This window comes from Schistocerca gregaria, chromosome 8, assembly GCF_023897955.1.
Source record: "Schistocerca gregaria isolate iqSchGreg1 chromosome 8, iqSchGreg1.2, whole genome shotgun sequence".
Lineage (NCBI taxonomy): Eukaryota > Metazoa > Arthropoda > Insecta > Orthoptera > Acrididae > Schistocerca > Schistocerca gregaria.
In genome coordinates this window covers 388,290,987-388,315,957 of record NC_064927.1, presented here as the reverse complement: position 1 = coordinate 388,315,957, position 24,971 = coordinate 388,290,987, and the positions used below count along the sequence as shown (strand labels likewise).

The 24,971-nt window shown below is 39.3% G+C and overlaps 1 protein-coding gene across 1 annotated transcript in view; it reads right to left on the bottom strand.

Annotated features, from left to right (window-relative positions):
- LOC126284197 (uncharacterized) overlaps positions 1-24,971 on the bottom strand; it is a 103,036-nt gene that overhangs the window by 31,693 nt on the left and 46,372 nt on the right. Inside the window, exons 5-6 of the mRNA XM_049982952.1 lie at positions 21,215-21,343; positions 4,582-4,895 (exon numbers count right to left, since the gene is read on the bottom strand). Coding sequence (XP_049838909.1) covers positions 4,582-4,895; positions 21,215-21,343 — 443 coding nt within the window. The remainder of the gene's footprint in view (positions 1-4,581; positions 4,896-21,214; positions 21,344-24,971) is intronic.

Below are 24,971 nucleotides of genomic sequence, written 5' to 3'. Positions count from 1 at the left end.
GGGGGGGGGGGAGAGGGAGGATGCTGCTGCGAGAGTGCATCGCGCACACAGCTGAGTATGGACCAGCTAACGTACGTAGTGAAGGTGCAGCACACATACGCCAGAGGTCATGAACTTGGCACCAGTACTCGGTTGTCGGGGGCCTATCATATGTGCACAACATACGTGTGTGGGACATAAGTGTAAAACGTGCTTACCCGAAGTTAGTGTATCCTGTGCCATGCAATGGTTGGCCACGTACAGATGAAACAGCTTTGAACCATTGTAATGTGTTCTACTTTCATGGCCACAAATAGGGTACAGACAAAGGGTTATGAAACAAACAGATTTGTATTGTAAATGTTACTTTATATTTACACAGACGTGTGTAGTTCAGACGAGGGGTACTACATACGAATAGGACATAGGCATTAATTTACATCATCCTGGATGTTTTTACAATGATTCTGAACTAGCATCTCGATATTTGGTGTGAAATTACTAGTCATTAGGTGCACTGCACCAATCATATGAGCATCAGTAAGACCAACCCTAAGCTTTGATTTTGTCAGTTTCATTACGGAGAAAATACTTTTGCTCAAGTATGTTGTTCCAAAAAAATTATATACATGAGCAACTATTTTAAATAACAATGGAAACTGTTCACATGTGAAACATTTGTAAAAGTTTTCCAAGGTTTCTGTAGTGTGAAATTTCTCTTTCAGCACACATTTACATTGAAAGTCAAAGAGAGCCAACTGAATTTCAGAAGGCACATTTTCAACATTAACTGCTAAAGGAATAACAAATAGGTTGACATCGCATTCCAGTCGATTTAAGTCTTCAAATCCACTAGACACTGTAACACCGTGACAAACCCATCAAAAAGTTCTTTGAGCCCCTCCTGCTGCGAATTGTTTTTGCTCGGGAAGTGAACACCCAACATTTCTGACAGTTGCTTTGCCCACAAAAGCAGTTTTCTCCTGAAAGCCAAAACAGTGTCAAACACTTTGCTAATTACCTTATTTCAACTTTGCAAAGCTTCATCCACACTATTCAGATGCTTGGTTATCTCAGATAAAAATGCAAGGTCTAAAATCCACTGTGAGTCGTCCAATTCTTGCGCCGGTTTTCCTTCTGCATCCATGAATAACGCTATATCTTTAGCTAAATTAAAAAATCATTCTAAAACAACACCTCCACTCACCCAGCATACTTCACAAAAATATGGAACATCGCCGTATTCACACTAGAGATCTGCCAGGAACGATTTGAATTGTCTGTGTCCCAAATTCTGCGATCTGAACTTTTTATAACCACATCCATGACACCAGTTGGTTTGGCACATTTTGCTAGCAAATTAAGACAGTGAAAAATGCTGGTAGTTCCCACTGAACACCGACGGCTATCAACCATTATTTTGTATAAAAGCAATGACACCAGAATTAAGACCAATAATTGCAGGAGTCCCACCTGTCGCAATCTATGAAAGTTTTTCCCAACACAGCTCGTATTTCCCTACTATATGTTCAATGTGCAAAAACATATTGTTGGCCATTGTTTTTTTAACGCATTGGCATTAAATTGAGGAGTTCCTCAATCACATTAAACTGAACATCAACTCCTTGCAAAGAGACTGCAAGTTGAGCAACATCACATACATCAGTGTTTTCGTCCAATGCTAATGAAAAGAACACCAAATCTTTGATCCTGTTTCCCATATGAACTTCCACATTGTGAGCCATTTCTACAATGTACCTTCAAACCGTTCTCCGTGAAAGAGGAACGGCTCCAAAAACAGGAAGCACAAAACTGTTGTGACAGCAACAAAACATTCTTTCACAACTTCTCCAATGCCAAAGGGCCGTGCTGTTTTAGCTATTATAAGAGCTACATGATAGCTTAGAGTCATCGTTGCATCATTGTGGATAATGAGGTTTTCGTACATTAAATATTTACAGGAAAAGATAAAAATGATGGAAAATGCACATAACATATTATTAATAACACTAATAATATGAATCAAAGTCATAATTATCTACTTGTATTCATATGTCTTTCTCCTTTTTCCACTTCTGTTCGATAAGACCTTTTTTTTGTGGTTTTAGGGCGCACAACTACAATGGTCATTAGCGCCCAGACTAAGTTAGGAATGCACGGTGAGGCACAAGGTTAAAACAGCAACCAAAAAGGGACAACACTATATAAGACGTATTAACAGGCAGAGGATTTAAAAAAAAAAACACACACACACACAGCATAATCAAATGACCTTGGACAGGTGTGTCAAGTTGATAAAACGAAGAACGCGAGCAGCAGCTCCTGGGTCATCCGCTAAAATGGCATCCAGAGTACACGGCAGGCCAAGATCAAGACGCAGTGTAGTAAAATCCGGACAGGACGTTAAAATGTGGCGGACCGTCAGCAATTGCCCACATGGGCAGAACGGCGCCGGCACAGCTGTCAGCAGATGGCGATGGCTGAACCGGCAGTGTCCAATTTGTAGCCGGGCCAAAACGACCTCCTCCCGCCGAGAAGGGCATGAGGAGGACGTCCAAGCTGCGGGAAGAGGTTTCAAGGCCTGACGCTTGTTGTCCGTAAGTGCAGCCCAATCGGCATGCCACAACGATAACATGCACCGACAAATGACCTTGCTACAATCTGATGAAGGGACACAACAAAAAGCCGTCCGAGGCTGGAGAACCGCAGCCTTGGCCGCAGCATCTGCAGTTTCGTTCCCAGGGATACCGACACGGCCAGGAACCCACATAAAGCTAATCGGAGATCCGTCGTCCACCAGCTGCTGATGAGAGTGCTGGATCCGGTGCACGAAAAGGTGAACCGGATACGGATCACTGAGGCTCTGGATGGTGCTCAGAGAATCTGAGCACATGACATAAGCAGAATGTCGGTGGCGGCAGATGTAAAGAACAGCGTAGTAGAGGGCAAAGAGCTCAGCTGTGAAGACTGAACAATGGTCATGTAGCCGGTATTTGAAACTTTGTGCACTGACAATAAAAGAACACCCGACCCCGTCATTGGTCTTGGAGCCATCTGTATAAATGAAGGTCATATTAATGAACTTCGACAAAACAGGAGTGGTATACCGAACCGGGGGTAACCTCCTTTGGGAGCGAGCAGAGGTCAAGGTGAACTCGAACCTGAGCCTGGAGCCAAGGTGGCGTGTGGCTCTCTCCCACTCTAAAGGTTGCAGGGAGTGAAAAATCAAAATGTTGAAGGAGGCGACGAAAGCAAACTTCAGGGGGTAGCGGGGCAGAGACATACAACCTGTATTGACGATCGAGAGAGTCGTCAAAAAAGGAACGATATGATGGGTGGTCGGGCACTGACAGTAGCCGACAGGCATAACGACAAAGCAGTATATCGCGCCGGTAGGTGAGTGGTCGATAAGACTGGCTTTTCTTTCTTCATTATTGAAATGGACTACATCCTTCTCGTGAAGCAGTTGATAATGTCACTTGACATTGTACTTCTTCTGTGAAGACAATGTTGCATTGCAAATCATTTACCGAGGTCAGCTTTGTGTTCCAATAAAAAGTTCTCTTCTTTCCCACTGCGGATTACAGATCAAAGGACTTACGTTTCAACAATTTTAACTCCTCCAAAGCCATTTTCCACCGACTAGTTCTGTTTTATCACAAACACCAAATGCGATAAAACGGCGCGAAGTAAACAGACCTAGTGGCTCCGCACGGTGCAGTGACGTATGTGGCTAGGCAAGTAGATGGTGGGGGTACTGCTGGCTGGGAGGACAGCCGAGGGCAGGCCTTGTGGGCATCTGCGAGCGCCCGTGGTTGCTAAACTGTATTTGCCCAGCCCTGGACTAGAGTCTGACCTAACCTAACCTGCTTGTACCCGTCAAAAACTGACTAATGAGATCGGATGCACCATGACCAAACTGTCGTCTGATAGCATCTGATGGCAACAAAAAAAATAACCAACACTCATTTACAACTTACAGCAAAAAAACATCACAACAGACACAATATTACACTAATCATCTAAACACACACAGAATCAGCACTCAGATGTATGCTCTACAAACTTATCACAGTACCACTTGACAAACAACTGTAATAAGGAGCTGTACATACTAATTCAGATAGCAAAAACAAAGCATATGAAATGGCGAGATGGCAATGGTTCTTCACAAAATAAAAATGTTAATATATTTCATGTTAGTGAAGTTCTGTGTGGTGAAATCAAACACATATGCATAGAATAACAGAAAGAATGACAAAAAAAAGAAAAACACACCACCTGAAATTAATGATCGTACTGCTTACAGCAGTAACTGTAAGCAGTAATTGTGAGAAGTGTTGGTGATCCAAGCAAACAAAAGCAAGCAAGGAAAAAAACATTACAGTGACCATTGAAGATGCTTTAAAATAAAGGGGAACACGTTTGGTTTTAACAAGACTTTCATTACAGTCTCAAAAGACAGTATTTAACTTATGTAATTAGTAATAATGAATAGTTTTTTTTCCTGCACATTACATTCTTGGTGCCAATCTTCTGCAACTGCAATGATCTTACTTCAGTTTTCCACACTCCCCTACATTCCCATAACTTTCAACATACCTGCAAAGTGAATCTCCAACTTTTACAACACGGCCAGCTGTATCTTCTGCCACAGAACTAGTGTCTCGCACTGCTGGAGGAACTACAGAGGCATCAATGTCACCATCAACAGGACTCCATGAAGGTTCATTTTTCACTCTTGCAGCTACAGGTGGAGGCCCAACCCATTCACCAGGAGTGGCAAATGGCAATCTGGAATTTTTATCAGTTTCTCTGATGCCATCAGCACAACGCTGCTGTGGTCCCTTTCGTGAAACTGAAGCACCAGCAGTTTGAGTGTTGCTAGTCTCTACATGTTCACAATTTTCCTTTACCTACAAGGACAAGCAATAGAAAATAGTTCATTCAGTTAGCAGCAATTAAACTGGTAATTCAATTACTACATTCAATCACTGCAATAGGTGCAAGGAAGGTGGCAGGGGTGGACAGAATAAGTGGAGAAATACTAAAAATTCTTGAGTGTGCACTGTTCCTGACCTACAATTCCGGTTTGAGTTCTTTAGAAATAATAGTGTGCTCTCAGATGAATGGAAAGAAGAGATAGTAACACTTGTATACAAGGGGAAAGGAACTAGGGACAAGAGACAATATCAAAAACTGAAGACCAGTTAACCAGTAATGTAAGTAAAATATCTGAGAGACCATCGATAAATATAAAGGGAGTCCCACATAAAAAAGTATGCCTCACATACTGGTTAATTATCTCTAGTTGAATTTCCTGTGAAGTGGCAACAGTGTGTCTAAAGTTGGCTACACTGCATTTTAAAGCAAAGTTGAGTGCAGCTGTGTGTGTTCACGCATCAGTAGTTGTGAGCAGCTCATGCTGTTAGAGAACTGGTCAGTTTGCATTAGAACAGTGAATTGATACAGTGAAGTGTTAGGTTAACACAGGCTCCATCAAGGAATGTAAGGAAATGTTTCAAGTGAAGTGTCCTGGTATGAAACTTCCCATAACCAGCACTATTCAAGATTGGTACAAGATACAGAGAGTTGTAGAATTGGTTCAGAATGCGCAGAGGAATAAGTGACAAACACTGAGGAACCCTGAAACTCCAGGCAGAATTCACATTGACATCATAAGAAGTACCAGAGGTCAGGAAGGAGGTTATCGCATAAGACTGGTGTATCTCTTACATTGTGTCATCATGTACTAAATAATATGAAAGTAACAGCCTTTTATGCGAGTGTTGTGCAACAGCCGAAATTTGAGTATCAAGAGATAAAGAGTTCATTAATTCGACTGACTTTTAATATCACTTGCTAATGGTTACTTGGACCCCTTGCTTTACTTCATGTCAGATGAGGCCTGGATTCATTTGTCAGATTATGTAAACTTCCAAACTTGCAATTAACAGTCAAAGGACAAACCACAAATTCTGCACAAAGACCCTCTCCACTAAAAAGATAAGCATTTGGCATGCACTGCCCAGCATGCTTATTATTGGCCCCATATTTTTCAATTGCACCTTGAAACATTGCAACATATTTAAGAGCTCTGTGACTCTTTCTACACACAATTAACATATGCCGAGAAGCACGTCAGTAAAGGTCCCCAGACTTAACACTGTGTGATTTATTTATTAGGTACACTAAAAAGCAAAGAGTTTGCTTACAATCCTCATACAACAGATTCTCTTAAACACAACATTACCACATAAATTAATATCACACGTGCAGCGGGTTGCCGGTAATGTCGTCACATGAAGCCAGCAGTGCCTGGATGCCCATGATCTTGAGTTCCAGCATTTCTTCTAAACAAGTAACTGTTTTTAATGTTCCTATTGCCTATTCTTTTTTAGTTAGTTCACTGTTACTTGAAAGTCAGATATAATGTGTACTGAATTTCTGTGGGACACCCTGTACAATAGAATGTTTGCAGGGAAGTGGGGCACTGGTTTAAGAGACAAAATGAATTCACAACACAGTTTTCATGTGATTCATAACTAGTTGGCTTTCAGCAGGAAGTGACTGACAGGACACGGCAATTTGACCGCACAGCCACTGATCTTTACAAAGCTTTTGATAAGGTAAATGGCATGGTACTGCAAACAAAACTGCAAGGGCTGGGATGGAAGAGTAGTATGCTGAATGACAGAATATCTACAACACAGAAAAAGAGTGTGTTAAGATATGAGACTACAGATCGGATGTAGCGACAATAGAGAAAGGTGTATCACAAGGCAGTACATTATAGCCATCACTGTTTCTGATTATGTCAATTATATTAGGGAAGGGATGAACTCATAATTAAGACTATTTGCTGCCGATACAGTAGTTTACTAGGAAGTACAGAACTTTGAAAACTGTGAGATTCTGGATAAAGGTTTTGAAGTCATCAGAAATTGGATACCTAGAAATGGGACGTTAGCAAAAGCAGAGAAGAGACTGCTCAAGCAACAAAATAAAGAAAACCTGTGACTGATAGAAGAAGATAGATTGATTTATTTATTTATAAACAAACCTATTAATAGAAATGCTGGTGTCACATCATGTGATAAGCTGGCCCACGAGCTTAAACAAGAACACGAAATAGGCTCATAGGTCATGAAAGATTCCCCACACCTGTTACAGACAATAGGAAAAGGGTACATTTTATTGTACATAACTGTATAATAATCTAGGGATATAATGTATTCGCAAGATCTAAAATGTCATGTTGACCATCTTACTGACAGAATATTTATGAGCATATAAAATTATAAGTGGTATTGTAATACGAACCTTCAAATGACAAACTGAGTCCTTCATGTCTTTACACATGAGACTAATACTGGAGACATTAATACTTTGAAGACTGGCCACTTACAAGAATTTCGGGTCTAGAAAGACAGCCATTTATGTCATTCTTTAAAGCATTACTGACATATATGTAATTGATATATTGTAAGGAGTAACACACACTAAAAAGATCAAGCTTTAAGATTAATTTTTCATGTTCACTTTAGTCTTTGACAGACTATAAATTTTAAAAATAATTACATTTACCAAGAAAAAATTAACATAAAACTCAAAACAGCATTTTGTACCAAGGAATAAAACTGTACTATAAATCACCAAAAGAGATTAAGGAAATTGCAAAAACACACTTATTTAAAAAGGCAGCTAAAAAGTACCTGTTATGCAATATATTTTATACATTGAAGGATTACTTAGACAAAACAGAGTTGGGGGTTTGGTTAAAAAAAGTTATACAAATAAATAATAATAATAATAATAATAATAATAATAATAATAATAATCCCCGTGGAGGCCCGGGAAAAGAATAGGCCTCCGGTATGTTCTGCCAGTCGTAAAGGGCAGACGAAAAGAACAAACCACTAATAGGGCTAACCCCCCTTTTAGTGTGATTAGTTGGTTCAGGACACAACTGAAGAAGCCTCGGACAAGCGCCGTCATGGTCGGGGACGACGCTTGAACCCTATGCGCGCCCACAATGGCAACGACACTGCTAGCCAACTGGAAAATGATTTAATTCCAAATAGAGGTGTTTTGCAGGATATGCTTCCTGCAACCACCCTAGAAGGAAAACAAAGACAGAGGATGAGATGGTCAGATGAAGTTAATCGACACCTCATTTTCTGTTATTACCAAGCAACAAACCTACGAACCAACACAACTGGATACAGATCACAAGTATACACAACATTTATTACCAGATACTCAGAATTAAAATTTTTAACAAAACAACGACTAGCTGATCAGATCCGTGTAATAATAAAAAATAACAGGATACCCTGTCAGAATTAGAAAACATCAAACAACAAGTACAACAAATACTGGAACAAAATAATGTGCAATCAGAAGAAGAAAATACAGTAATGAACTCAAACATCCCAGAGCAAACAAACAAAGAACAACACACATCAATTAAACAATCAGAGGAAAACGAAATCTTAAGACTGCCACCAGAACAAATACAAATAGAACACGAAGTGACATACATGTTAGATATAAAAGAAAAATTTCAGCTGACATATATAGAATACAAAGACACAAATACAGACATTAGACCATTCTTGCATAGACCACCAAATAACCCACAAGTTGAAACAACAATAAAAACTATCAACACAATCATACACAACAAAATAAATGAAAACACAACTATGAAAGAGTTACAACTACTGGTTTATATAGGAGCACTCACTACACTAAATATACACACTAGGCAGAGATCAGAACCAACCAACACACAGAAGAAACCCACAAAACCAGCATGGCAACACAGGCTACAGATCAGAATAGAAAAACTGACAAAAGACATTGGACAGCTAACACAATTTATAAGACATCAAGTGTCAGAAAAAAAACGAAAAAGGTTAGGTAAAATCTCACAACAAGAAGCGATAGAGCAATTAGATGAAAAGAAGCAGAAATTACAAGCATTGGCCAAACGACTTAGAAGATACAAAAAAAGTGAAAATAGAAGGAAACAAAACCAAACATTCAACACAAACTAAAAGAAATTTTTACCAGACAATAGATAACACACACATTAAAATAGACAATCCACCAAACATAACAGACATGGAACACTTTTGGAGTAACATATGGTCAAACCCAGTACAACATAACAGGCATGCATGGTGGATAGAAGCAGAAACAGACACATACAAGATGATACCACAAATGCCTGAAGTGATAATTTTGCAACATGAAGTCACCAAAGCAATTAATTCTACTCACAATTGGAAAGCCCCTGGAAAAGATAAAATAGCAAATTTCTGGCTAAAGAAGTTCATCTCAACACATTCACATCTAACTAAATTATTTAACAGTTACATTGCAGACCCATACACATTCCCTGATACACTTACACATGGAATAACTTATATGAAACCTAAAGATCAAGCAGACACAGCAAACCCAGCTAAATACCGCCCCATAACATGCCTACCAACAATATACAAAATATTAACTTCAGTCATTACACTGAAATTAATGACACATACAACACAGAACAAAATTATAAATGAAGAACAAAAAGGCTGCTGCAAAGGAGCACGAGGATGTAAAGAGCAACTGATAATAGATGCAGAGGTGACATATCAAACTAAAACAAAACAAAGGTCGCTACACTACGCATACATTGATTACCGAAAAGCTTTTGATAGTGTACCCCACTCATGGTTGCTACAAATATTGGAAATATACAAAGTAGATCCTAAAATGATACAGTTCCTAAACATAGTAATGAAAAATTTGAAAACCACACTTCATATCCAAACAAATTCAAATTATATCACATCACAGCCAATACAGATTAAGCATGGAATATACCAAGGAGACCCATTAAGTCCTTTCTGGTTCTGCCTTGCTCTGAACCCACTATCCAACATGCTAAATAATACAAATTATGGATACAACATTACTGGAACATACCCACACAAAATCACACATTTGCTATACATGGATGATCTAAAGCTACTGGCAGCAACAACTCAACAACTCAACCAATTACTAAAGATAACAGAAGTATTCAGCAATTATATAAATATGGCTTTTGGAACTGACAAATGTAAGAAAAATAGCATAGTCAAGGGAAAACACACTAAACAAAAAGATTACATATTGGATAACCACAGCGACTGCATAGAAGCGATGGAAAAAACAGATGCCTATAAATATCTAGGATACAGACAAAAAATAGGAATAGATAATACAAATATTAAAGAAGAACTAAAAGAAAAATATAGACAAAGACTAACAAAAATACTGAAAACATAATTGACAGCAAGAAACAAAACAAAAGCTATAAGTACTTATGCTATACCAATATTGACCTACTCATTTGGAGTAGTGAAATGGAGTAACACAGACCTAGAAGCACTCAATACACTTACACGATCACAATGCCACAAATATAGAATACATCGCATACATTCAGCAACAGAAAGATTCACATGAAGCAGAAAGGAAGGAGGAAGGGGATTTATCGACATAAAAAACCTACATTATGGAAAGGTAGACAATTTAAGAAAATTCTTTCTAGAACGAGCAGAAACTAGCAAAATACACAAAGCAATCACTCATATAAATACATCGGCTACACCACTGCAATTTCATAACCACTTCTACAACCCTTTAGATCACATAACATCAACAGATATGAAGAAAGTAAATTGGAAAAAGAAAACACTACATGGCAAGCACCCGTATCATCTAACACAGCCACACATCGATCAAGACGCATCCAATGCATGTCTAAGAAAAGGCAATATATACTGTGAGACGGAAGGTTTTGTGATTGCAATACAGGATCAAACAATAAACATCAGATATTACAGGAAGCATATTATTAAAGATCCCAAAACCACAACATATAAATGCAGACTTTTGCAAACAACAAATAGAAACAGTAGATTACATCACAAGCGGATGTACAATACTAGCAAATACAGAATACCCCAGAAGACATGACAATGTAGCAAAAATAATACATCAACAGCTTGCCTTACAACATTAACTTATAAAACAACACGTTCCCACATACAAGTATGCATCACAAAATGTACTGGAGAATGATGAATACAAATTATACTGGAACGGAACCATTGTAACAGATAAAACAACACCACATAACAAACCTGACATCATACTCACCAATAAAAAGAAGAAATTAACACAACTAATCGAAATATCCGTACCCAATTCAACAAATATACAAAAGAAAACAGGAGAAAAAATTGAAAAATACATAGAACTGGCTGAGGAAGTCAAGGATATGTGACATGAGGATAAAGTTGACATTATACCAATTATACTATCAACTACAGGAGTCATACCACACAATATCCACCAGTACATCAATGCAATACAGCTACATCCAAACTTATATATACAACTACAGAAATCCGTAATTATTGATACATGTTCAATTACCCGAAAGTTCCTAAATGCAATATAACATATACCATACAGTTAACAGGAAGTCACGCTTGATCAAGGTCCGTGTCACTTTCTACTTTTGACCAGACATAACGTCTGAGATAAGAAAGAAATAATAATAATAATAATAAAACATCCAACATTCCACATAACACCTTCACACTATGTTTTCTCCCTTCTTTTTTCCTTTTCTAGAAAAACTTTGCCCCAATCTATGTATACCACAATACTAACACCTCTTCCTCTTTCTGAGGTCAACATCTCATTTATTATAGAGGGGCGCTGACCCAGTCTTTCTGCATAGCAAATGGGAAATTGCAGTACAGAAAATGGCCCAGAGATCACTAGTGTGTGTGTGTGTGTGTGTGTGTGTGTGTGTGTGTGTGTAAAGTGTTATGAAACAATGTGTGTAAAGTGTGTGCAGTGACTGGTAGTGAGATATTAGATAATGTAATGCCACACTGTTCACTCATAAGTTATTTGTAAAAATGGCTCTGAACACTATGGGACTTAACATCTATGGTCATCAGTCCCCTAGAACTTAGAACTACTTAAACCTAACTAACCTAGGGACAGCACGCAACACCCAGTAATCACGAGGCAGAGAAAATCCCTGGCCCCGCCGGGAATCAAACCCGGGAACCCGGGCATGGGAAGCGAGAATGCTACCGCACGACCAGTTATTTGTAAAGAAAGTATTGTATACCAGGAGTAAATCTAATGATTGTCTCTAACTAGAAGTCTGTAAGTGTATGTGTATACGAATTAGCTTATTTTAATTTATTTAGTATAAACTTGTAAATACTTTGACATGTCCTATAACCTTGTAAAAAGGGATCTACGAATGAATAAAGCTGCTGCTGCTACTGCTGCAACTACTAGCGAGATGCCTATACAATGTTCTCCTATGAAATGAGTGCAGTCTTTGAGCGACAGGTGGCTCACATCGAGCAAATCGTGACTGAATTTATACTTGGGTGCAGTATTTTGAGCACAGCATTGTGGCACAACTTATGTTCGGGCTTGGTTACCAATTTCTTAAAACTGTAAGCAAACGTGACTAATGTTTCTTATGATTACAATGTCAAAGAGTCAAAACTGGAATCAGTTAACTCATAAAAATACTTGGTTGCAACAATTTGTAGAGATGGAAAACAGAATAATCTCATAAACTGAAGTGTTAAGTAAAGCAGGTGGCAGACTGTTCATTAGTAGGACACTTGGAAAATGCAATCAATCTACAAAGGAAATTGTCTAAAAACACTCATACAGCCTACGGTAAACTATTTGCTGAACTGTATGGGACCCAAACCAAATAAGACTAACCAGGAATGTGTAACGCATAATAGTAGCATGAATGGTCACAGGTTTGTTTGATAATCTTGAATATGCTGAAAGACCTCAAGTAATGGACACTCTAAGGTAGACATCAACTACTGCATGAAAGCCTACTTCCAAAGTTTCAAAAACAGTATTATGAGAGGAATTCAAATAAGGAACTGTCAACAAACTGAACGACCTTGAAAAAATTGCTTGTGAAGTGTCAATGAAGTGCCAGACAGTGAAAGCTTGGGTATATACTGAGAAAGAAAATGTTTTAATCCAATGGACACACCAAGTTACCTCTATGTCAATAACTGTAAGTGGAGCAGTAATTCAAGCTATGGCGCCAGAATGAGGAAAATTAAAACCAAAAATGTTACTATATCTATCTACAGATTAGTTCGATAAGTTTAAGGGATACACTGGAATTCTTCACACACAAATCGGTTTGTGAAGCCAAATCTCTGTATGAATGCAATGTTACTACAAGGAACAATGGGATGCTATGAAGAGTGTAGCATATTTAGTGTAGATGAATTCGTATCCATTTTCAAACTTGTGCCTGACAAGTCTTCCACAATACAAAATAAAACTTTCCTTTGTGGAAAGCTCAGAAAACACTTTTGACATTGCTGACATGATAGAGAAACAACGCGATCACAATTGATAAAGCTGCAAATCCTCAATGCTACAAACATATGCTTAAATTGTCACCTGAATACACGGATCTGTGACAAGCCTTCATTACATGGCTAAAAGCTATTACCAAAGGAAACTGCAAAACTATGCTTTTTATAGACAGCTGTCTATAAAAAGCATAGTTTTGTAGTTGCATGTGCGTAATTTGTGTGTGTGTGTGTGTGTGTGTCCCTTCCTCCCAATAAAAATCAGAAAAAAAAAGACCTTCCGCTTATGGATCAAGGAATTGCTAGTGAGAAAAACTGCATTGTAAGCTTCTCGTTCGCTGGAATCTGCAAAACTATAGAATGTCTCATGTACTTTTACTTCAGCTGTGTGGGTGCGATACTGCAGAATGAAGTCAACAAAAATATTTTTGGAAGGCCAGAGTTTTTTAGGTGGATTTGTTAGTCAATTGCAGTTTTCAAAAAAACAGTTTCTATAGCATGCACGGCTGACAACATGAATTTTTTATAACAATAAATGATATTGAAGATTCCAATGATGAAGGCTGGCAGGCAGGTCACAATAAGTTGGTGAAATTCCTTTCAAGACTCTTTTTCAGCTGGTGATAATGTTAAACTATCTCAATGATGCAAAAGATGGTTATGTTGACAATCAGAGATGGAATGCAAATATAAGCCTGTTCCTTTGAAACATGAAGTCTTGGATGAGATTAGTATGGTATTCAATTAGATTGATTTGCAGATGCAGTGAATCTGCTTAACATTAACTGTAGGCTTAACAATGTACAAAACTTTTAACATTTAACTTCTGTGCTCCAGTAGTAGTAGTTTGTGCTTTATTAAACAAATTGATTAAAATTTGTTTGTAACTGCACACATTTCTTTTATCTGCCATCTCTTTATGTAGATGCATACTAACGTTATTCCTTACAGAAGTAGCTGCTATGGTGCTTTCTGCTTAAGATGTCTCTATGCTTAATACGGGATTCACACACACTTGAGAGTGTCATAGCAAAATTTTATTGTACACAAAAATTAAGTAGCGCAATTAACATACAATATGTAAATGAAGAAGCAGTAATATGTAGAGCCTGAAACTTATAAACCACCCATCATGAGAAGAAATACTAACTTGTCAAAATTCTGGTACTTAACACTTTGCTGTCCGCACATCTCTTACAAATGTATTCGCCTGGCACAGGCAGCACTAGTTCAGATTACTTGGCTTGTCACCGGCAATTCTTGACATTATCGGGAGATTATAAATTGTTAAGTTTTACTAATCTCGTCATTAGTTCTCTAAGATCACGACCTTGTTCCCCTACTTTAATAAAATTTTAAAGATATACATACGTAATTTACTTCCAAACCATAACCTAAAAATTTTTAATGCTTTCAACATAACCGCTGCTATAAAATCCACTGTTCCAAGTTTACAAACATTTCGATTAAACTCGTGAATACTATTTCACAGCTTCAGTTCCTTTCACCCATTAAACAACCATCTCAGTTATTTCCAACAACTTTAGTTTTATTTCCATTCGCGTTTTTCCCACATAACCAATCATTTTTTAGCAGCTTCCCACAGGTTTAAACGTTATTATTTCTTCATCGAACAATTTTTAGCCTCGTTCTCATAACCCGCCTGTACACAACCAGTCCTTTGCATACATTTACACACATATTTCTCAAGATTTTATTCGAAAAAATTTTTCGAATTTTATTTTTTTGGAAAAATTTTTCGAAAATTTTTTTTCTTCTTCTTTCGAAACTTTTTTCGAAAATTTTTTTTCGAAATTTTCTTGAATTTCCCCACCTTTCAACATGATCTGGAGACAACATAACTACCTAACCTTTGCACCCATTGTTGTTCACCAACCTAAGTTCAGCACAGGATCAACATAGCTCATCTCAAACCAACACTTTTTCGACTTTTTTCACACCTTTATCTCTCCCTCTATAAATTTCTATTTACTTTCACTTTAACCTCATATTACCCTTTCCACCTTCTAATACCATGTCAAACTCACAACATCCCTACAACGACCCCATTAAATTTTATTTACATTCCCTCCGCAAAGATGCCTTCACCCTAGCCAGATTACGCTCCCATATTTTATTTACTCAGGCTTGTCTGACATTTGGCATTACCCCCAAAGGCCTCACACTTAAAGTTCCCATCTCTGGCTGCAATCCTTCTTTCCATCAGTCCTTATACCAGTTCCAAACAGCACAATCCATAGCCCTCACCCACCTAATCCTTCACCTATACATCGACTCGGCCAATGAACACACCCGTCAACTCCTATCCCAAATCAAAGTCCTCAATCTTTCCTCTCCCACATCCACACCGGTTGTACATAGCATCCTCCTACAGGCCAACCGCAAATTAGAACAGCATGCCACCCTCCACCTCAAAAAACTATCCAATCTCCTGGTTTCCCAACTCCGGAAAGGCAACTCACTCACCCTCCACAACCTTTCCAACAAACCTCAACCTCCTCTCATTGCACACAGACCCAGTCTCTCCCATCTTCTCAATCTCCCGCTTCCAGCTCCACTCCCTCCAACACCTCCAAATTCTAGTCAGCACAATCTGGAACCACAACACACCAATTCAGTAGTTAACCTTTCCTCCAAACCCCTCTCCCAATTCGAAACCTCTGTCCTATCCAAAGGCCTCACCTTCAGCCCCACTCCCAGGTTCAACCAAACTGCCCTTGTCAAAGATTTGCTGTCCTACACTCTTAGTCTCTGCTGGAAATATCACTTTGCCACGAAGAAAAATAATCCTGATCCCACTCCTAATGATCCAACTCCCCAAGACACTATCCAAATTGAACCTTGCCTGGAACAGTTCCATCCTCCATCACAGCGGGACCCACCTCCTCTTCCTCAAAATCACCCTCTCCAAACCTTCCAGCAATTTCTCACTTCCAGCCTTGCCTCTCAATCTTTCTTGAAAAACCTTAATCCTACTCCCAACATCACCACAGCCGAAGCCCAGGCTATCCGCGATCTGAAAGCTGACCGATCCATCGTCATTCTTCCGGCTGACAAGGGTTCCAAGACCGTGGTACTTGATCGTCGGGAGTATGTGGCTGAGGGACTGCGTCAGCTTTCAGACGACTCTGCATACAAAGTTTGACAAGGTAATCCCATTCCTGATGTCCAGGCGGAGCTTCAAGGAATCCTCAGAACCTTAGGCCCCCTACAAAACCTTTCACCTGACTCCATCAAACTCCTGACCCCTCCGACACCTCGCACTCCTACCTTCTACCTACTTCCTAAAATTCACAAACCCCAACATCCTGGCCGCCCCATTGTAGCTGGTTACCAAGCCCCCACAGAACGTATCTCTGCCTACGTAGATCAACACCTTCAACCCATTACATGCAGTCTCCCATCCTTCATCAAAGACACCAACCACTTTCTCGAACGCCTGGAATCTGTACCCAGTCTGTTACCACCGGAAACCATCCTTGTAACCATTGATGCCACTTCCCTATACACAAATATCCTGCAAGTCCAGGGCCTCGCTGCAATGGAGCACTTCCTTTCACGCCGATCACCTGCCACCCTACGTAAAACCTCTTTCCTCGTCACCTTAGCCAGCTTCATCCTGACCCACGACTTCTTCACTTTTGAAGGCCAGACATACCAACAATTAAAGGGAACAGCCATGGGTACCAGGATGGCCCCCTCGTACGCCAACCTATTCATGGGTCGCTTAGAGGAAGCCTTCTTGGTTACCCAAGCCTGCCAACCCAAAGTTTGGTACAGATTTATTGATGACATCTTCATGATCTGGACTCACAGTGAAGAACAACTCCAGAATTTCCTCTCCAACCTCAACTCCTTTGGTTCCATCAGATTCACCTGGTCCTACTCCAAATCCCATGCCACTTTCCTTGACGTTGACCTCCATCTGTCCAACGGCCAGCTTCACACATCCGTCCACATCAAACCCACCAACAAGCAACAGTACCTCCATTATGACAGCTGCCACCCATTCCACATCAAACGGGCCCTTCCCTACAGCCTAGGCCTTCATGGCAAACGAATCTGCTCCAGTCCTGAATCCCTCGACCATTACACCAACAACCTGAAAACAGCTTTCGCATCCCGCAACTACCCTCCCGACCTGGTACAGAAGCAGATAACCAGAGCCACTTCCTCATCCCCTCAAACCCAGAAACTCTCACAGAAGAACCCCAAAAGTGCCCCACTTATGACAGGATACTTCCCGGGACTGGATCAGACTCTGAATGTGGCTCTCCAGCAGGGATATGACTTCCTCAAATCCTGCCCCGAAATGAGATCCATCCTTCATTAAATCCTCCCCACTCCACCAAGAGTGTCTTTCCGCCGTCCACCTAACCTTCGTAACCTCTTGGTTCATCCCTATGAAATCCCCAAACCACCTTCCCTACCCTCTGGCTCCTACCCTTGTAACCGACCCTGGTGTAAAACCTGTCCCATGCACCCTCCCACCACCACCTACTCCAGTCCTGTAACCCGGAAGGTGTACACGATCAAAGGCAGAGCCACGTGTGAAAGCACCCACGTGATTTACCAACTGACCTGCCTACACTGTGACGCTTTCTATGTGGGAATGACCAGCAACAAACTGTCCATTCGCATGAATGGACACAGGCAGACAGTGTTTGTTGGTAATGAGGATCACCCTGTGGCTAAACATGCCTTGGTGCACGGGAGGCACATCTTGGCACAGTGTTACACCGTCCGGGTTATCTGGATAATTCCCACCAACACCAACCTATACGAACTCCGGAGATGGGAACTCGCCCTTCAGTATATCCTCTCTTCTAGATATCCGCCAGGCCTCAACCTCCGCTAATTTCAAGTTGCCGCCGCTCATACCACACCTGTCTTTCAACAACTTCTTTGCCTCTGTACTTCCTCCTCAACTGACATCTCTGCCCTTACTCTTTGCCTTTAAATATGTCTGCTTGTGTCTGTGTACGTGCAGATGGATGTGTGTGTGTGTGTGCGCGCGTGCGAGTGTACACCTGTCCTTTTTTCCCCCCCTAAGGGAAGTCTTTCCGCTCCCGGGATTGGAATGACTCCTTACCCTCTCCCTTAAAACCCACATCCTTTCTTCTTTCCCTCTCCTTCCCTCTTTCCTGAAGAAGCAACCATCGGTTGCGAAAGCTAGTAATTCTGTGTGTATGTTTGTGTGTTTTGTTCATTGTGCCTGTCTGCCGACGCTTTCCCGCTTGGTAAGTCTTGGAATCTTTGTTTTTAATATAAATAAATACATAATTTGTATGTTTCATATATTTGTTTATTGGCAATGTCTTTGGTACTTAATACTTCTCTTTCATATGATATGCAGCAAAACAGTCTCCAAGATGTAACGCAACTCCAGAGGACTTGCACATTAAGTTTGTTGTTCTCCTTTTTGTTTGTTTTTGGAACATACATTACAGTTCCTTCGTTTTCATTTATTTGTTTCAGGAATAAGTATTAGCTGGTGTTGCTTTATGTGACTGCGAATTCTGTCAACCAGATAATGAGACGTACGCAATGTACTGGCAACCCCCAAGTTTTGCTCATGAGCAGGAACATGGTCTTTTATCCACAAATCAGACACTTTCAATTTTTTTTAAAATTGGGTGTTTCGAGACTTGTGGTCTGTATTGAAATATTGCCATGTGCGGAACACATTAAATAATGCGCAGTTAAAGTACATACTTTTCTGACCATTTTATAGTTTTTCTATATACAGGGCAATAACTCAAATATTAGTCTGCCCGATCCACTCCTTTCATGTATATGTTGTAGTCTAATATACTTTCAGGTTTTTTTCTTCGTGTAATTGGTTTTTCTACATTTTCTTTGAGTGTCAGTCAAAGTGACATTATGTATTGTAGAGATCATTCTTATCGTTTTACTTTTTGAAGCTCACCATACCTGTGCGAGTACTTCACCTGTCAGTTGATGACAAGCTTCGAACACACTGACTTTTGGGTGCTTTAATTTCTCCGGAAATCCTATATTTTGCTGTATCTTTCCACAAACTCAAATTTTCTTTTCAAGTAACTTCTCTACAAGTTCTACACTGTTATAATAATTATCCACGTAGAGATGATGCCACTTTCCATAAGTAGGTGTCAATAGTTCTACCACTGTTTTTGCTAAAGGCTGTCTAGCACCACTATATACCTTGAATGAGGAAATTTATACCATACTCGAATCACACAGCATCCGAAAGAGTATGCCATATTTCGTAATTTTTGACAAATAGTAAACTTAAAAATTTAACTGTCCATGCCACGGTATCATTCCTTCGTCAGTTGAGATGTTTTGACTTCGATTAAAGGTTTCTTTAAACTTTTTGGGAAAAATAATCAATTACGAATTGCACTTTGAAAAGCCGGTCGGAATTACCCAGTTTATTGTTGTTGTCAGAAAAATGTAAAAATGATGATATTTGTCTGTATCGGTTGCGGGACGTCATTTTGCGACATATTGCTGTGTGCGACACCAGATTTGTTGACCGGTTATCATCAATCCTTTATTTTTCACGATTCCTGTAAGGATAGCAAGCCCAAACCTTTTTCTAAGTTCGGGTCCTGTAACGTCGACAAATTTGACATTTTTTAATCTAGTTTCTTCTATTGAAATTTTGACTGAAGTACTTGTTGGTTTCATTGCTAATATATTAAAATAGATCATTCCCAATATACAATTCTATGATATCCTCGACACACTGTGTATCTTCGGGAAATATGTTTGGACCGGGAGATCCTTCAAATTTATTATTGGTCCTAGGTAAATCAAAGTCTGACCACTGTGCAGTGCCGTCGTCTTCTGATTCATCCGAATCAGTTGGCAACCGCAGCGTTCCCCGAATTCTTCTTGAATGTATCTCACTATCTTCCGGCGATTCTGCTTCACTTTCATATTTTTTATATTCAATGTGTCCTTCCAACTCGGCCATTTCATCCTAAATCAGCCAAGACGTCCGTGAATTGATCGTAAATTATCGTATCGTCTCTTTCGTCTGCCACAATGAAAGGGCACATACTTGTTGACGTGAGTAACTTATTATTACCTAAACAAAACACAAACAGAATGCAAAAGATACTAAAGTGCTGTCACCAGTCACTAAACAATACTATGTCCACGACACCACTGTGTTGTCGCCGGCCACTGAGCGATGCTATGCACACGACACAACTGTTGTGTCGCCAGCTGTTGACCACTATTTCGCGCATGATGCCACTGTGGTGTCGCCGAACGGCATAGTATTAAAACTAATCTTAGGCAAAGAGATATTGAAGTGAGAAACATGAAACAGTGTTTCAAATCTCTACTCAAATTTGAGGGTTTAGAGTCATATGAACTATCTACAATCTGGCCACATTGACATATCTGCTTCACCACTGTCTTAATGTTGAAGCTGGGAATTGCAGAAAGAATGTAAACAAACTCTAAAAACCATGAGCTATCACAATTATCAGCAATATGAATGTGGTGGAAGCACTGATAGTGTTTCTACAATTATAAAATTTTTGTTGCGTTCATCTCTAAACGCGAATTTTATAGATACATCATTATAACTCTAATCCACTCAAACTGTAAGTTCCTTAACTAGATGGATGGGCCATTTCACAGGTTGGAGGAAGGGGAAAACTTTTCTTGTTCCAATACGACCAAATGTTTTGTGTGTTTATAACTTGTAAGAAACAAAGAAAGTGTTTTATTACATTGAACAAAACTATTATAAAAATATTGCAGATGAAACTTACTTCCTCAAGGGGATGGTCTAACATCACCGCAATTACACTAGTGTTGTCAGCTCTCATCTGATTTTCTGACCATCGTTGCAAGGCAACATCCACCAGCTTTCTTGCAGGGTTAATCCAACCAAGTTTTTTCTATGGGGGACAAAACAAAATTTTTATTACTCACATACAGAATTGTAGATATTTAATGGCAATGTTAATTTGTGAAGATCATATATGTATATATGAATAACAAGGCACGTAAAAAAATTGCCACATCATGAATGACATTTAAATGTATTATTTCTGCGCTACTGGCTGCATATGCAATAAATTTCATGGGCAGTATTTGCAAATGTTGCTAACTGCACCTACAAAAATATACAATTGTACCACACACAATACAAGAGATTTTGACGTCAAACATCAAGATGCCAGGATCCACGAAAAAATGCCACATCATGTGTGAAATTGTAACACACTTATTCTTCACTGCTAAGAACTCAACCTCAGAAAGTCCCTGACATATGGCAACATCTTTGACAGCTTTCAACTGTGAAGCACATATAGCTGTAGGCAAAAATGATAAGACATCTATGGAGCTGTGAGAGGTGTTGCCATAGGGACATTTACAAAATTGAGTTGTAGACACACAAGGCAGCTGTGTGTCAGCATACAAAAACCATCCAAAATCATGTTTCTTAATTCTGATACAGTACTTATACATTTGTATATTATGCATATTTCTTTGTATGACTACTTCACAATTTCGAAGGTGTTTTCACGAATACACAAATTTTTTTTTTCAATATTTCACTACAAACACAGTTCATTTTTGCTTTCATTTCTAATAGAAAATTGGCACAACACTGCTGGATTTGTCAACTAGTATGAAATACGAGTCTCTCTCTCTCTCTCTCTCTCTCTCTCTCTCTGTCTCTCTCTCTCACACACACACAAATATGAACACTAACCATACTGAAAGCATATTAAAATCTTCTACTTAATAACCTTGTCTAATATCGTAGATTACACAGAACCTTAAAATATGAACCACATTAATTTCAGCATCTCCTAAAATAGAGGGCAGATCAGTTGGTAATACAAATGCAGCCTTTGACTCTTGAATACATTCAATTACAATGTGATGTACAGTGATTGGTACACTGCAAGTACTGCACGTTGATGAGCCCTCTCATCATAGGAGGAATCCACGCATCCCAGGACAGTGCCCTATGCAATTGCACCTAGAAAATACTTTTTCCTGACCTCCCCCCCCCCCCCCCCCAACCTCAGCTTGTTATTCCTCAAATATAACCGACCCTCCTCACACACAGACACAGGATCCTGCATCTTGACAGCAAAGTATAAGCACATATAGAGGAAGACATCAGAAAATTGCGTTCTCCACACATGCATCCGTAACTGCTTCATTATACCCTCATTTTCCCCGTGTCCTGGTACCCAGCAGAATGACAGCTCCTTGCCCTGCCTCTGTAGGCATGTTGTGGATCATCTGAAAATATGTTTCTGCTGGGTACATGTGACAGACAACATGAAGAGCTCCGAAGGAGTTTGTGCAGATGAGGACTTCGGTAGCATATCTGTTCCTCTGCCCTCAAGGTCAAATATATATTGTGAATGCACTAGGTACGCGAATTTGAGAGTAGTCTATAAATAAAACATTGCAGCTAATGGAATTCTGCTTATACTTACCAGTGTAAACTACAACATAAATGCAGTGTTCTTATAAAATTCTATAAAACATATATTTCAAAACACAGTCCGTTTTTTTTATTTTTTATTATTTTTTATTATTTTTTTGCACAATGATAAATTTAAACTAATTCTGGCTCTCTTTATCAAGCAGGGTGGTGAACAACTCCAACTAACACAAATATGGTCTGCACTAAGAACCATTAGTACCTGCTCAACACAAAGCCTGTCCACCGTCATCGCTTGTGGTTATTTCTGAATAGTCACTCCACCGGAGGGCAAGCAATGGTATGGAATGCAGGTTACTTGCAGGCTAAACATGTCACAATATTATGATCTGCTACCGGTTGAAGAGTGGCGACTCACTAGCCTCAACACAAGAGGCTAGAAATTAGACAGATCTCATAATCCCCAGTCGCTGGCCTAATCCTCTCATAGTGAACAGCACTGATGATTGTAAAATACAATGGCCTTGCTACAACTTAGTGTATCAATAAAATCCATAAGGGTACCTGACTGCGGTCATTTTGTTATGTGAACCACTGTTTTGGTTACTATTAGAAGTGGACTTCATTAGGATAGTTTTGCATACTTTACTTACAATAACAGCAAAAATGATTATTCATTTAACAGAATCACATGGTCAGAAACTAAGGAGATTACAGCAACTCAACAGCTGCAGGAACAGCTTTTGCATGCCCTTTCATAATGCTATAATATAAAAACATGAACGCCATGATGACAGTCAACCTTTGGAAAAGGTCACACACATTGTAAGCAATACTACTGTCAAAAATCATAGCTGGCTGATTCAGTAACTTCCCCAGTAGCTCAGAGAGCTGAAATTGAATCCAAGTTTTTACAATAGGGGTGTTAAGAGGAGTTAGAACGGAAATTTTATTTTCACATTTTTGGTTTTTTATCTCATTATAAAATTTGCAATTTTCAGAATAAAATGGTTAATGAACTCACATGAGAAGTTTTTTTTTTTTTTTTTTTAATCTAATCTACAACGGTTGGAAATGTTAAAATTTTTATGTGCATTACTTCAAGATATAATAAAATCAGTAATTCTTTATATAGAAGCCTGTGGACAGCTGTGTTATAAAGGTTAAATTACATGTTTGTATCGGTCATCTCCAGAAGAGGATGGGCATCAGGTTGAGGAAGTTGAAACAAAGTTTGAGAGACAAGAAACTTTCTGATGGTAAAACCGTAAGTGGCAGCTTGACAGACAAAATGACTGATGAACTACAGCAGTATTATGGGATGGCCATAAGAAATAATACTGAAGATCTGTTGAAAACGAAGCAGGCAGTATGGGCTACCTTCTTCCTCAGACTGTAAACTGATGAAAAACCAGTACACCACCTTTGCCCTCCGGACCTGATTCATGGTGCAATGCCCAGTACTCTAACAGTTCATATGGCCATAAACATTCCATCCCAGCAGCAGTCATGGATATCATAAAACCTATTTACAGAGACCTGGCAAATCCTGAATTACTGAAGAAGTGTCTGCATTGTCAGACTCAAAATCCCAATGAATCGTTCAATAATCTCGTATGTACTCACTTAGCAAAAAAAGTTTTTGTTTGAATGAAGAAACTAGGTGGGGGGGGGGGGGGGGGGCAGTTATGCTGTTATTGCTTTCAATGATGGCAGTAATGATAGGGTGAAAGTGCTGCAGCATATGGGAATTAATCCTGGAGCAAACAGCATCAGAGAACTTTGACAGATGGACAAGGTTTGCATTGACAAAGCAAAGTATGCAGCACAGTTGGCCACTAAAGAGGCCAGAGAGAAGAAAAAACTTGGAAAAGATCAAGAGGATGATATAAAGTATGGTGGAGGATGCTTCTGAGTAACTAAAAACGAAGAATTAAGCATATATTAAGTAAGTTACAGTCTTTCAAAACTGAAGAAGCCGTTCCTGAAAATTAACATTTTTTGTTCCATTTTCCCCTAAATCTCAGAAACCACTTCGAGCAGAGTATTCAAGTTTTCAGGGAGTAATAACATACATATCCTGAGTCTATTGAACTAAAAGAAGAACATAATGTTAT